This window comes from Paramisgurnus dabryanus, chromosome 7, assembly GCF_030506205.2.
Source record: "Paramisgurnus dabryanus chromosome 7, PD_genome_1.1, whole genome shotgun sequence".
In the NCBI taxonomy this organism is placed as follows: Eukaryota; Metazoa; Chordata; class Actinopteri; order Cypriniformes; family Cobitidae; genus Paramisgurnus; species Paramisgurnus dabryanus.
The window spans coordinates 6,834,551-6,850,591 of record NC_133343.1 but is presented as its reverse complement, the minus strand read 5'-3'; the positions used below and the strand labels follow the sequence as shown (position 1 = coordinate 6,850,591).

The following is a 16,041-nucleotide window of genomic DNA, read 5'->3' as shown; positions in this document are numbered from 1 at the left end:
CTATAAACCTAGACTACTAAGGAGACCATGGTGTCTGTGTGAACTGATTATTTTGTAGACATCTTTTGAAAATTAAACAATTGCGTGAGTTTGAGGAAGATAAAATTAATTAACTTTTTTAATATTTGTCAGAATTGCGTTAATATATATATACTTTTTGTTTAAAAAACACTTGAGCCCCTGCCCCTCAAAATGTCTGTGCACGTCCCTGCCTCAGAAAACAGCAATTTTAATCAACCATCACTCGCGTGTGCATGTTTGCAAGCAGTACAAGCCTGCGTGATGTTTGCGGTGACAGGTTTTAATAAAAGAGAAAAAAGTCAATTGATATTTGACATCTATAAACAATAATATATACAAAAATATAATTATATGGTCTTGACATACACATTATCTGTTGCTTTAGTTTAATATAAACTACTCATTTGGTTTATTTGATTGTGACAGTCCCTCTATCACCAATCACAAATCATCACTTTACGCTTCTCTTTCTCAGTGGATAAACTGAATCAAAGCTGCTGTTATCTGCAGTTATACATTTTACAGAGACCAGTAGCCTATTCAACTTTTTTGGCACTTTTATCAGAAGGAAAGCATAATAGAAGTGTATAAAATAATAGTAAAGACTCTAATCTCAGACATTTAAACTTAGTAAAAGCTTTTATTTCAATTTAATTTCTAAAATATGATTCGATTTGTATTGTGAACCATTTTAATGCAGTCTTTTCCAACTATTTTACACAGAAATAGCTAAAATCCACACTATTATCAATTGGCAAATGGTTAGGACTTATATAAAAAATTATTACCACAAACCCCCACCCCCCAAAAAAATCTCACTCCAAGCTGAACTCAGAAGTTGGCAGCTCTGCAGACTTTTAAAAGCCTTAAGATCAGCACCAGTGTATGGGGATATCCCGTTTACCACATAGTGGTACAATTCATGCGGGCTGAAGTCGGGCAGACTCGGCCTTTAATGAGGTCCGTGAAAATTGAAGGAGGAAGAAGGTAAGTGTCGGTATCCAGTCCCGCTATCTCTAACTTCTCTAAATAGCGCTTTTTGTGAGGACCTACCAAATGCCCTACCTCGATCGATAACGGCACAACAACTTCCTTTATATAAGAAGCCATGTATTTTAGTGTAATATATATTTAAACTGTTTAAAATTAATCAAAAATCCCGCTCATCTATTACTAATCAACCTAGTGCGTCAGTGATTTTGCCGTCCAGCATGGCGTCGTCACGTGGTCTAGGTCACGTGTTTGCAAAGGGTCTATATGTATAGGTACTTTCAGATAAGACATTACATCACAAGTCATAAAGAGAAAGACCTGCTCATTAAATAACCAACCAAAATAGAATACTTTATTAATATTACAGAAAAACATTTTCCAATTAAAAGACATGTGTCTCATTTATATAAAAGGCTGATAACTAATATCATACAATACAAAACACAGGAGATGTAAAAGGAAAATGGGAATTGGAACTAAATACTATAATTGAAGATGACGTCTGGGAAGAATTATGGAAGGGATGCCATAAGGGAATTAATAGTCAATTATGGAAAGAATTTGACTGGAAAGTAAAAATTAGATATTTCAACACACCTCATATGATCTCTACATTTGTGAAAGAAACATTGGTGGCATTGTGTTGGAGAAAATGTGGTAAAATAGGAGATCATACACACATTTTTTGGGATTGCCCAAAAATTCAAGAATTTTGGAAATGTGTTAACATGAGAAATCAACAAGATACTAGAGGTAGAGATACCTTTAGATCCAGTGGTATGTTTGTTGGGAGCATTGTCCAAAAAAATTTATAATGAAGAAGAGAGATATGTACTGCAAATATTGTTACTGATAGCAAAAAAAAATGATAACAGTTCATTGGAAAGAAGAACAGCCTCCAAGTCTGGCTCAATGGACTCAGAGACTGAAACAAGTCTATATAATGGAAAAAATGATTGCATGTCTACAAATGAAGATGGATATATTCTTGCAAAGATGGAAAAGTATTTTACTGTATTTAGACATGTAAATAAGATGGGCCATAAAAATGTGTATGGAAATAAAGTAAAAAAAAAACATATAAAAAAATATATAATCTGGGGTGAGTCCTTCAGAGTTTAGCTTAACCCCTGATTAAACCTCACCTGTCTGTAGCGTTCTAGTAACTCTTTAGACCTTGATTAGCCTGTTCAGGTGTATTTGATTAGAGCTGGAGCTAAACTATGCAGGACTGCCGCTCTCCAAGACAGACATTCGCCACCCCTGCTGTAAATTTTTTTAAAACACACACACACGCACGCACGCACGCACGCACGCACGCACGCACGCACGCACGCACGCACACACACACACACACACACACACACACACACACAGTGTTGCTGTGTCTTCAAACTGTGTTGCTGTTAATTCTGTGGACTGTGAGTCACTGTAGCTCCTCGTTTTCCATCAGCTGAAGATCAGACTGTCGTCTTGAAATAGCTGTTAGCATACAAATAAAACAAGCAAACTTTCACTAATTCAGTATGAGATATTATTGCTGTCACATCTGACCAAATAAAACAGAATAAAACAGAAGTTAACTGCTCATGCAACATGCAACAAATATGATTCATACTAAAAAACAAAACCTCTATTTATTACTAACACAATGAAGTACTATTCAAAATCACATGATACAGCTCTAGCCTTGAGTACTTACACTTGCCTCAGTTACCACACAATATACACATTTTAAAGTAAACAATATGTACAGTAAACCATCAATGCAACTTTAATGAAGTAAAATCACTAAAGTCTTACATCCGCTGGGAAAAATAGTCCCTGACTGACTGTGAACAGCAACAGAATGTTTTACATATATGTTTATACCTTATTCATTAAAATATGATCAACATTTATTATTATGATTTAACAATGGTATTACTTACAATAGTTTTTCTAGTTTATATTGTGGATCATCCTTGAGAGCAGACAGACGCTTTACTGCTGAATCTCCCAGTTTATTCTCAGACAGATTCAGTTCTGTCAGATGTGAGAGGTTCGATTTCAGAGCTGAAGCCAGAGCAACACAACCATCATATGTAATTTTACACCTCTTCATCCTGGAAAGAACAATGACACACTCTCTCAATCAGTGATAAGGTAGTTATTTAAGATCATTTATAAATCTAAAGTGCAAATCTGTCAAACAAAGAGATAACAGCATATAATCTTACCTCAATATCTCCAGTTTACAGTGAGGATTCTTCAGTACATCACAGAGCTTCTTTACCCCCGAATCTCTCAGATTATTCTTTGACAGATTCAGTTCTGTCAGGTGTGAGGGGTTTAATTTCAAAGCTGAAGCCAGAGCAGCACAACCTTCCTCTGTGATATTACAATTACTCAGCCTGCAGAGAACAATGACTGCACTAGTCAGTCTCTCAGTTCACAGACACGTCAAATCAATAAAAATCTAAAGCTCAAATCACTGTCAGACAAACTTTTGTATGGTGCCACTGTAAAAAACATCTGCTTCATGTGGTGTTGAACATCTCTTTAATAAATTCGCACATTTTAGCGTTTTAAAAAAACTTTTGATTTTGAGGTATGTTACAAATTAATATGTCCTGAATGTCCTGAATGTGTTGAGTCTAAGGCCTAATTCCATTTTTATCGATTACCCCTACACTTTCCCCTAACCCTCTGTTTAGCGCGTTCACGTAAAGGGCTAGGGATGTCTCAATTCTCCTTTAGTTGGAGGGGTAGGGGAAGAGCCTCTTCAAACACAGATTTTTAGGGACCTCACTTCAAATGAAGAAGTAAAAAATTAGGTTAGGCAATTAGCTACTATAGTTTCACTTTTCAAACATTTTCTTTTCAATTTCTCTTTCATTTGCCAACAAGGGACACCAACTCTGTAAAGAGCAACAGATACTAATCTGAGAGTCTCTTGTTTATCATTATCAGAAGATCATTATAAATAAGCGCAAATCATCAAACAAAGAGATAACGTTATTTGATCTTACCTCAGTATCTTCAGTTTACAGTGAGGATTCTCTAGTACATCACAGAGCTTCTTCACTCCTGAATCTCCAAGTTTATTCTTAGACAGATTCAGTTCTGTCAGGTGTGAGGGGTTTGATTTCAGAGCTAAAGCCAGATCAGCACAACCTTCATCTGTGATATTACAATCATAAAACCTGCAGAGAACAATGACACACTAATCCGTCTCGCGGTTCACAAAAACAAAGATATCTGATCAACAATGAGGTCATTATCAAAGATCATTACAATTCTAATACACAAATCACTGTCTAAACTTGACTACTGCAACAGTGTTTTGACTGGCTTAACAAAGATCTGTATCAAAAACTTAAGACTTTAATAAGAAATCACAATATAACACTCGGATCTCATTACTATTGATTTCAAGATGTTCTTATTAGTTTTAAATGTTATTATTGTACTGCTCATACATACCTGTGAAATATAGTTACTAAAGAAGAATAACTCAGATCAATAAACTGCATCTCAACAAGTTTTTAAAGTTGTATTTCAAAAGATCGCCAGCGACTAGCAGCGGCAGGGCGTCGTAATTTTGTTCATTTCAATTGAAGCTTGCCAACATTCAGCGACTCAAGCAACAATGACTGTTGACAACAGTAATGTCAAGCTCACACTACAGGATTGGAAAACTACCCGTATCACTGTGTTGCTTACACTGCACAACAAGGTATCTTCTCATCTGTCGTCGTCTTGTCATAGCTGCATGCATTCAACACAGCACAACACAACGCTGACGAGTGCAAATACTACAAAACAACCAAGAAATAGGCGTTCCTGCGAAAATACATTTTCTTACATAAATTCTCACAAGAAATTACAATGATGAGGCCATTACTTCATGAATAGGCGATCGACTTGTCATTGTGACACTCACATTACAAAATCACTTTGGATCACAGCTTTGGATTACATTGCTGACATGCTCGAGCTTTGGTGACTGCAACGAGTACCAATTTGATTGCGATCCCAGGGTTTTGTCACAAACCTTGGAAATTCGTCTGCAACAGCAAACTCTACTTTGCTCCTGACACAACAGAGGTTGCGCTGGCGCATCACAGGACCAGAGAAAGACAAGAAGTTGTGGTTTAAAATTGCATTTTTTTTTCTTGGCAAAAATGACAATTGTTCTTTAGATAAGACCCTTATGCCTTGTTTGAGATCATTTAGAGTCCTTTGAAACTGCAATTTGAAACTGCATTAAAACTTTTAAGTTTTGGGGTCCATTAAAGTGAGAAAAATCCTGAAATGTTTTCCTCAAAAAAACATAATTTCTGCGCTACTGAACAAAGAAAGACATCAACATTTTGGATGACATGGTGGTGAGTAAATTATCTGGATTTTTTTTAAAGAAAATTGACTAATCCTTTTAATGCTGAACCAGTACAGAAATTAATAAATTATCGGGGGGGGGGGGGGGGGGGGGTCATGCATTTCATTTTTTCACAATCATTTTGGAGGGTCACAGAAAAATGTATTGCAGGCCAAGGGAGGGTCATGTCTTTTTTGTCAACAGATCTCAAAACTCCTCCGGCGGCCCCTCAAATAAATAACGAACGAGTCCCTAAACTACTTAAAAGAACTTACCTCAGAATCTCCAGTTTACAGTGATGTTTCTTTAGTTCATCAGAGAGCTTCTTTACCCCTGAATCTCCAAGTTTATTCTCAGACAGATTCAGTTTTGTGAGGTATGAGACGTTTAGAGCTGAAGCCAGTGCAGAACAACCTTTATCTGTAATATTGCAATTACTCAGCCTGTGAAATTTAAAAAATGACAACAACATGAGCATAAATGATGACAATTTTTTTGATTGTCCTTTAAATATAATAAAATAACTTATTACCTATAAAATATTTAGACACATTTCACAAATTATATAAAAGATTTTCAAAAATCCAAAGTATGGACTCATTCACTACTCCCACTAAAAGTGTTGGGGTGTTATTCCAAAAAATAAAGAATGGACTCAGTCATTACTTATGATCCACTAAAAGTGTGTGGTGGTGTTTCTGTCTACAGAAACACTGTCCTCTGCCTGTGTTTGGACTAGTGCCTGGGAATTTTCTGGGAGGCAATATAAGCTATAAGCGTTTTCCATTGTGTGGATCGTGGCACCACATGGTTTAGCTCGCTTTACTTGGGCTCGGTTTGCGTTTTCATTGCAGTTTTTAGTGCCGCGAATGGGTTGGATTATAGAGTTATCGTTACAGTTGCGTCGCCTTTACTGCTGTGACATCATCGTAAACACGATATACAATCACACACAACACAGGAGCAATGGAACATATGGGGCCCTATTTTAACGATCTGAAACGCAAGTGTGAAGCGCAACGCGCAAGTGAGTTTGTGGGCGGATCTTGGGCGCTGTTGCTATTTTCCCGGCGTGAGAAATAACTCTTGCGCCGGGCGCAAATCAATAAGGGGTTTGTCTGAAGTAGGTTCATTATTCATAGGTGTGGTTTGGGCGTAACGTCAAATAAACCAATCAGAACGCTATCCAACATTCCCTTTAAACGCAAGGGCGCAAGTTCCATGGCGGGTTGCTATTATTATGACGGATTTACCAGGCGCACGCCAGGAGCGGTTAACAGCCGAGGAGACCGACGTTCTTGTAAGAGCAGTCAAAGAAAGAGAAGTTGTTTTGTATGGGGATGGGAGAAACCCGCCCAAATCAGCGTCGGTTAAACAGCCGTGAGAGGAAATAGCTACAGTCTCATCAGGAGACGGGGGAATCCCAAGCTTGCCAGCATAAATCGGGCACGCCGTGTAACGGGAGGTGGATCTGCCTCTACACAGACGCCAGCAGAGGACATCGCTGCGTCCACCCTCACAGCTGAAAGGGTTTGGGGGCTTTGAAATCGGACCCAAGAAACGCAAGCAAGGTCCAACCCCAAAGTACTCTTACAAATCAAGTTCATATACATTAAGGTTTCTTATGAAAACATTTTAATTATTATTTACATAAAATAAACGTAATACAGCCACACAACAAACTTATGAAAATATTTTAATCTTTATTTGCATGATAATTTTTTAACGCAGCCACACACAATAAATAAAAACTATCACCACAATGCTCAACACAATGATTTCCCTTATCTCATGTGTTAATATTTTTAAGTGTAACAATTTATGATTTGAAAAAATAACTGTTGCATCTGTGTAGATTAGATAAGCAAAGTGTATGCGCGTTGTGCACGCTATACATTATGGTCAAGCATGCGCCCTTAAAATAGCATAATGAACAACGCGCAACGCGCCACTGACTTTAAACTTTTTTTTTCTGGTCAGTGGCGCAATTGTTTTTTGAAACTGCAAAATAGCATCAGGGATGGTTTGCGCCAGAACACGCCTCCTTTTTTGCTCTGAACCGCCCAGGGAGCGCAAGTTCATTCCCTAGTTTACCGACGTGCGTCTGTGGAGGGAAAAACCCGCTGTGCGCCGATGCAAAATACGAATGATACATGCGTCACTGACAAAGTCAATTGCGCTGGGTGCAAGATAGGGCCCATGGTGTTAATGGAAAGGTCTTCTTGATTCTGGATGTTGTCATTAGTGGATGTTTTTCACCACTAAAAGGGAGTTTTGGAACTTGTACAACTGGCATTTTTTCACCCAAGAGGTGTGCCAAGTTTTAATATCATGTTTACAAACAGTAATTGAAAATTCTGCATAGGGCACCTGTTTTTCAGTTAAACTGCAAACCGTTTTACTGGCTCTGGTTTTATTGCATAAAATCCAAGCACACATCTAAACATGGCAACGTGATGTTCTTAATCTAGCGACTTTGTTTCATTGCTTGAAAAATCCTTAATGTGTTAATAAACAAACTTGCACATAACACATTAGAACACTTAGCACTAAACTCATGACATCTGCAGTACTCAAGATTTACAAGTCTTTCCTTCATTAACATTTTAAGAGGAAAGTAATTGTTGACACTTACTTAACTGATCTGGATTCTTTAATCACAGGCATGAACTTTTTAAGAATTTTCAGTGATTCACTTTTGTTTCCTCTAAAAAAATCCTTCAGATTTAACTCATTCATGTTCTGTTCTGATGTCAACATCACAAAAACTACAGCTGACATCTGAGATAAAGAGAGCTTATTCTCACATATTGTTTCAGATTTCAGATAATGTTGGATTTCCTCTACTAGTGAATGATCACCTAGTTCATTCAGACAGTGGAACAGATTGATGTACTTCTCCGAAGGGAGATTCTTGTTGATCTTCTGTTTGATATATTTGGCTGTTTTCTCATTGCTGTGGGAGCTGCTGCTACCTGTCTGTGTCATCAGACTTTGTAGGAGATTTTGATTAGACTCCAATGAAAGACCCAAAAGAAAACGAAGAAAAAGGTCCAGATGTCCATTTTTGCTCTCTAAAGCCTCGTCCACAGCCTTCCGATGCAGATCAGATAAAGTGGTTTGCAAAAAGGTGTTAGATAACCTTGTGTTATCGTGTATAAAACTGAGGTGCACATAAAGAGCTGCTAGGTGTTCCTGAATGCTCAGATGAACAAAACAGTAAACTTTCCTCTGATACAAGCCAAACTCCTCTCTTAAGATCTGAGTACACAATCCTGAGTACACTGATGCTTCTGCTACATCAATGCCACACTCTCTCAGGTCTTCATCGTAGAAGATCAAATTGTTTTTCACAAGCTGCTCAAAAGCTAGTTTTCCCAGTTTGAAGATCATGTCTTCATCTTTCTTCTCATAGTGCTTCTGATGTTTGATGTTTGTCTGAATGATCAGGAAGTGGGTGTACATTTGAGTGAGAGTTTTGGGGATCTCTTGACTCTCTGCTTCACTCAATATTCTCTCTAGAACAGTGACTGCAATCCAGCAGAACACTGGGATGTGACACATGATGTAGAGACTCCTTAATGACTTCAGATGTGAGATGATTCTGTTGGCCAGACTCTCATCCCTGATTCTCTTCCTGAAGTATTCCTCCTTCTGTAGATCACTGAAGCCTCGTACCTCTGTGACTCGATCAACACAGACAGAGGGGATGAGATCAGCTGCTGCTGGTCTGGAGGTGATCCAAATGACAGCAGAGGGAACTAAACTCCTTTTGATCAAGTTTGTCAGCAGCACATCTACCGTGGCAGATTCACTTACATCCCACAATCTCACACTACTTTGAAAATCCAGAGACAGATGATTCTCATCCAAACCATCAAAGATGAATAATACTTTATATTCATCATTGAATATTTTAATATTTTTTGTTTCAGGGAAGAAGACATGAAGAAGATCTAAAAGACTGAGTTGCTGGTCTTTCATCAAATTGAGCTCTCTGAAAGGAAGTGGAAATATGAGGTGGACGTCCTGATTCGCTTTCCCTTCAGCCCAGTCCAGAATGAACTTCTGCACAGAGACTGTTTTACCAATGCCAGCGACTCCCTTTGTCAGCACACTTCTGATGTCATTTTTTTCTGATGTAATTTCTTTGTATTTTGCAGGTGAAGGTTTAAAGATGTCATTATATTTGATTGGTGTCTCATTTATTACTATTCTCCTAGATTGTGTCTCAATATGTCTCATTTCATGTGTATTATTGATCTCTCCAGTTCCATTCTCTGTAATGTAGAGTTCTGTGTAGATCTCATTGAGCGGTATTGGGTTTTGCTTTGATGTTCCTTCACACAAAAGTTTAAACTTCTCACTCAGATTTATTTTAAATGTTTGGAGAACTTCAGTAGGATTTAAGTCATGGCTGTGAAAATTAAAATACCAAACAATTTTAGTTACAGTAGTAAATAAAGTATATCAAGCAAAACACTGATCATTTTTGTTGCAAAAATACCATATAATTAGGTTTATGAAATTTTGTATGCGTGTTCCTTGGGGGGGGGGGCATAACCTTTGCACTGCTAAAGCAATGGTCTACTTCTTGCAGTTTTGTGGTTGAGTCAAACCTCATATCAAGACAATCAAGAAATAGACACTTTTAATCTATGTTCATGGTGAGCTGACACTGATTCATTTACAATCTTTTAATTTAGACTATGTTAATACAAAAACACCTAACTACCTTCCAGGGCCTAAAATGAACACTCGCCAAGTGGCAAATGTGAGTAAATTATTTTAAAAGTCATGTGAAAAAGCTGTGTAAAACGATAAAGACAAATCTTACCAGCTTCAAATAATAAGAAATTGTTTAACATATGAATATTTTAATCATCATTTAATCACCAAGTTTAATCATTAAGTCTTCTTTCATTATGTAAAATCTGTCTTCAAATGTTTAAATGCTCTTGCCCCTTAGCCTTCATGTTAACTTTCTGAGAGATTGCATGGGTGTGGCAGATTCACTAGAGTGGCATGGCTTATTTGGGGAATGCGAGCGTCTCTTTTATCATATACGGTTTTGACGCGTGTGCAGCAGGCACTTATTTTGACAAAACGCATGATGCACATGGTTCACATGACGCAACAAACACATATTTTAAAAACATAAGCAACACACATGACACTCTGAACACATATTTTCAATTTGCGCTACTGGTCTATAGTCTAGTTTAGTGCTAAGTCTGTCTAGTGTTGTAATATCTTGTTTCATGTTGTTTGCCCCCTTGTGGGTTTTGTTTTCCATGTTTTGTCCTTATTAATAAAGTGTTTGTTGTTACCCCCTGAACTCTCTGCACTTGGGTTCTGTACGACAGCTCCTGAGAATAGGTAATGTCTGAAGTTAAAGATGTTTTGTACCGGTCCTTCCTATACGCAAATTACGCAGTTTGCATAGCCTTGATCTTAAAATAATTTAAATACCTTTATACCAAATAGAAATTATTATGTTTTATGTAAACTAGGGATGTTAACGATTAATCGATTGTTGATTAATTGACGATAAGAATTAAATCGATAAAACTTAACGATTGTCGAATAAGCAAGATCATGTACCTGTGTATGGTCCCTGCGCAAAACACATACAGCCAGAGAAAAAAATAAAGCAAGAGAGCAGACGTTAAACTAGCCATGATCACAACAATGCTCTATGCCAAACACACCTGGGTTTATTAACGTCATGCGAGACGAGGCTGGCTGCCAACGCAACAAAATGGCATCTGCAGTGGATCTAATAGGGTCCGATACAAAAAATGCAAATACGGTTAGGATACTGAAAACAAAGACCCTCTTCGGGGAAGCCTGCAAACTTAGCATAGCAACGCTGCTTTACACAGGGAAGAACACCAGACATTTTTAATGAAAGATTAAAATGTGATCTTAAATTCTGGCAAGAAAATGTAAACTGTAACTGACTGTCGTTACAGTCGGAACACCCACAACATATATCACTGATAATCATTATTGACTGGCAGAGGCGCTACACGCTATAGCCAAGTTGACTGTTGCGTGTTTTCTAATGGAAGGTTGCCATCTTCATAATATAAGCATCTTTGCTAAAAGTACGCCGCAGGTCTAAGGTGAGGTGACTACGGGAAAAGTGCCCTTCATGTGCTTCATGGATATAATTACAACAAATGTTGTATTAACGACTCGGAAAGCGAGGTGAAAAACTAGAAAAATAACTCTTGATTATAATGAAACTTGTGCTTGTGAAGTGATGTGCTAACAGTGCGCATGTCATATGCCCACCATGGCTTTAAAACGGAGCTATTGTCCATATGGCAATAATATAAAGCTGTAAGATAATACAATATGCGGTTAGTTAACAACTAACCAAGTAGTAAACACTGAATTCGTTTTATGAATGCCCTGACAGAGGGCCCCTCACAAAGGTTTGCTTAGGGCCCCCCAGCATCTAGGGCCGGCACTGGGGGTAATGTTAATTAACATGTAAGATTACAAAATCCTGCTGAAGTATTATTTATTGTCAGTTCAGGACAGTTAACTAATGTAGCTACTAATGTTAAAACATAATACCTTATTACATAGTGCTTCTTACATATGTTTAGTTAGTGCAGATGTAGTTTGAAAAAATGGCCTGTAAAAAATGATGAAAAAAATGATGGGCCATTGGCAGCCATGGCAGGTGTGGCAAAAAGTAAATTATAAAACGGCTCGTTCTGGTTCTTCATTCTGATTGGTTGAAACGCGTTCCGTGATAAAATACCCCGGTAAACCCACGGTTCAGACCGCATTACATAAGTATCACTGCGCCACTGTTGCTGCGTACTGATTTATGAAAATAAACATCACAGTCTTTAATCATGTTGTATACATTGTATACAATTGCACAATTATGGCGATGTCCAGATACATGTCAATAAATATTGTTGAGTCATCTAATCAATAAAGAGAAAACGTTCGCTAAGGAGTTTATACCTCAAAGTCATATTTCCGCTATCCACTGGGTGGCGATCTTACCCAACTTAAACACTGACACATTCACTCAACACTAAACAGCGTGTTTTGATCAGGCTCTGAATCTGATCTCTTACAAAAGTTTTTCACAAAAATGCATATGCATATGAAGTAACCGTTTTATAAAAACAATAACCCCCGCGAAGCAGTGGGGTTACAGTGCATTTTATAACAGCTAAGGGGGTTTTAGGCACTCTGCTTCACATTGTGCCTAACAACGCCCCAAAGCTGTTATAAAATGCACTGGTAACCCACTGCTTCTTGGGGCTTATTGCTTTATTTTAGGCCCTGGTACCATCTCTTATATAAATCACAATATATAGAAATGTTTAACATAATATCTTTGACAAATTATTTATATATATACCCAAGAGCAGGACACATATCTTCACTCTTAAATGTTGTTGGCTGATTTATAGACAGGTTTTTCATCATAGACTTAAAGCTGGACTTTGGATCAGATCTCTTCTGCTGAATGGAACTAAAACATACAAAATATTATAGTTACTTCTTTAAATTACTGTATTCAACGAATAACATTTGTTTTTCATTAAAATTACTTTTATGATATTTTCCACCATGTTTAAAACCAAAATTACTGTTTATTAAACTGAATAATGTTATTAAAAGTGTCTGTGTGTGAACAAATTAAATGTTTTAGATTAAGCACCAGTGTTAACCTAAAAATAAAAATGTACAAGTATTCTCCAGTCCTTTTGCAAAAACACATAATATTAAAGCATTTAATTATAATATTTTTTACAAATAAATTATTTTATATACCTTAGAGTAGGACATAAATCTCCACTCTTAAATGTTGTTGGCTGATTCATAGACAGGTTACTTTTTATAGAAACACAGCTGGACTCTGGATCTGATTTCTTTTGTTGATTGGAACTAAACATACAACAGATTACAGTTACTTCTTTAAAATACTGCATTCAACAAATATTAATAATGACCTAACAACAACCTAATAAGAATTAACAATAAGTATTCTCCAGTGCTTCTGCAAAACACTTAATATTAAATCATTTAATTATAATATTTTTTTGTTTTACAAATACTGTACCTAAGAGCAGGACATGGATCTTCACTCTTAAATGTTGTTGGCTGATTCATAGACAGGTTACTTTTAATAGACACACAGCTGGACTCTGGATCTGATTTCTTTTGTTGATTAAAACTAAACATACAACAGATTACAGTTACTTCTTTAAAATAATGCATTCAACAAATAACCTAATAATGACCTAACAACAACATATTCAAAATTCACACAAAAAAAAACATTATATAAAATCATTAAATGATAGTATGCTTTAAAGATATTATTTTATAATTAAAAGAAGCAATTTATCCACTGATCTATATAAATGACTGGATTGCGCATTGAACGCTTAACGTAACAGCATGAGGTGAAGCCAAGCCAGCGCCGACTTCAAGCGGCCATCTTGGTATACCCAACTGGCAGAGGGCGTCATAGACTTACATTTAAAATCATGATCTAAATTCACTCGGTTTACAGCGTATCAGTCACACAAGCTAATTTTTTAAGGATGTGTACATAAATTAATTGTTACTTCTGATGTTATTTGCAATGTTTGTTTTCATCATGCGCAATCCAGTCATTTATATAGATCAGTAGATGAAACATGCATAGACCCTCTTCATACACACAGCTAGACTCTGAGCCAGCTGATCAGAATTAAACTATAACAGAGAACAGAGGGTATCTTCTAATTTATGATGACATTTTATTTCAGAGGCACAGTTGCGGCACTGTTGCCTCACACCAGACAAGGTCCCTGGGTCAAATCACGGCTGACTGTAATTCCTCTCTGCAGTCTGCATGTTCTCCATGTGTCAGTGTAGGTTCCTTTAGGGTTCCATCACAGTCCAAAAGACATACTGACCTAGTTGAATTGCTGTAAATTGCAGCTTTGACACTCCCCATCAGTAGAATTTTATTAGCCTATAGCTTTTAGTAATACTTCATACATTATTCTGAAAACGGTTTAATTTCTCCGTAGAAGTTAAATGTTATTTATTAAAATGTTTAAATAAAGTACCTGCATCCTGGAGAAAAATCTCCATCTGTGAATGTTTGTGTTTCATTCATATTGGAGCTGCAGAGGTTAAGTTGATTTCAATCTCTGAAACTGCATGGAAATGACAAACACAAAACATTAACACATAACACAATCAGGGTTGGCTTAGCTTACCTGGTGCCTGTTTAAAAACATAGTCCTAACATTAATATTTCATATCGTGAGAGATTCCTAAAAGAATGATGTTCATTTTTTCTATAAGATATTTCTATAGAATGATGTTCACATTTTTCCAACATGCCACAGTAAGGAGGTTTCATGTTAAGTAGTCATAAAATGTAGGCTATTTCCAACACAATTGATAAATAAAAATACATAGTCATAATAAATGGTCAGCGCTGATATGTGAAACACCTGCGGATCGAACGCACTTCGATACGCACTTCATGCTATAAACTTCAGAACTTAACTCGATATAGAAGCTCGGTCGTTATTAAGTCTTTATTTCTAGCATCTATCATTTGCACGAGACGCCAAACACAGGTATCTATTACGAAAACTATAATGACGATCATTTTGATTATTATTATTTTACTTTAGTTCGTTTTACAATGTTGTTAATAAAAATACTTTCAGTTTACACTTTTTTCATCATCGTTTCAGATTCCGAAAATAATCATACTTGAAACAACCAATAAATACATTTAATTTTATGATTAAAGTAGTTTATCAAACATATCTACACCAAATAGCTAATTGTTTGGTCCTTTACAGAAACAAGAATAAGCAAGTTAGGAAGAACAGGAAGAAAAACCTCGATCTCACCTGAACAATCACCGTCATCACAATGTGTAGATTCACATTCTCAAAATCCTTTTTTTTGTTCCCAAAAACTAGATCCACGTACATAGCCTACCGGCATATAGTTTTTTTTTAAATAAAAACTTTGATACCTCGTATAGTAAAGAATTTACATGTTTAAAGTTTAAAACGATGACGAATAACAAACACCTAACTTACTTTCACTTTAAACTTGACCTGCAAAACCGGTTTAGGTGGGGCTTTACACACGTCTTCCCTAATTAGCCTATAAAATGCACGTTTCAAACCCGCACAACTGATCCCAAACCAGCCCAATTTTTGCACACTCGTCCAAGACATTTTTTTACCCGCACAATCAAATTCAAAACCGGGAACCCGACAATCTGGCAACACTGTCGGGGACCCATAATTGGCGTCACCTGCTGCACGCGCCGCGCCCACCGCGCCTGTTAGCAGGACACAGGCGTTTCTGACTTATTAACATTAATATGAAATCATAAAAATATTAATTTATTTTTTAAAAAAATAACACGTTGATGTAGATTAAACTATACAACAGTATATCAAATTAATCAACCTTAGAAATATACGCAACATAAAAAGAATAATATTAACACAAAACCTAACTTATAATACTACAACAGTGACAAGAATTTTTTTTTCTGATAAATACACTTTTATTTAATAAAGGTTTTAATTATTTATTTTAAAAAATCCATCCATTATATGCAGCCGTTGAAGACATGCAATGACTCTTGGGATATC

The 16,041-nt window shown here is 36.6% G+C and overlaps 1 protein-coding gene across 2 annotated transcripts; it reads right to left on the bottom strand.

Annotated features, from left to right (window-relative positions):
- Positions 1 to 2,336: 2,336 nt before the first annotated feature.
- On the bottom strand, positions 2,337 to 15,463 carry LOC135783113 (protein NLRC3-like). 2 transcript variants are annotated; one of them, XM_073815346.1, is made up of 11 exons: positions 15,280 to 15,463; positions 14,476 to 14,565; positions 13,476 to 13,589; positions 13,187 to 13,300; positions 12,771 to 12,884; positions 8,010 to 9,791; positions 5,650 to 5,817; positions 4,082 to 4,199; positions 3,234 to 3,289; positions 2,946 to 3,119; positions 2,337 to 2,496 (listed from the first exon to the last, which is right to left on the bottom strand). In XM_073815346.1, exons 2-11 carry the CDS (start codon positions 14,523 to 14,525, stop codon positions 2,475 to 2,477), a joined length of 2,712 nt encoding a protein of 903 aa, XP_073671447.1. In that variant the 5' UTR covers positions 14,526 to 14,565; positions 15,280 to 15,463; the 3' UTR covers positions 2,337 to 2,474. The 2 variants fall into 2 exon arrangements, with proteins under 2 accessions (XP_073671447.1, XP_065149757.1); XM_065293685.2 differs by having other exon boundaries at positions 3,234 to 3,407; positions 4,026 to 4,199; positions 15,280 to 15,461.
- Between the last annotated feature and the right edge of the window lie 578 nt (positions 15,464 to 16,041).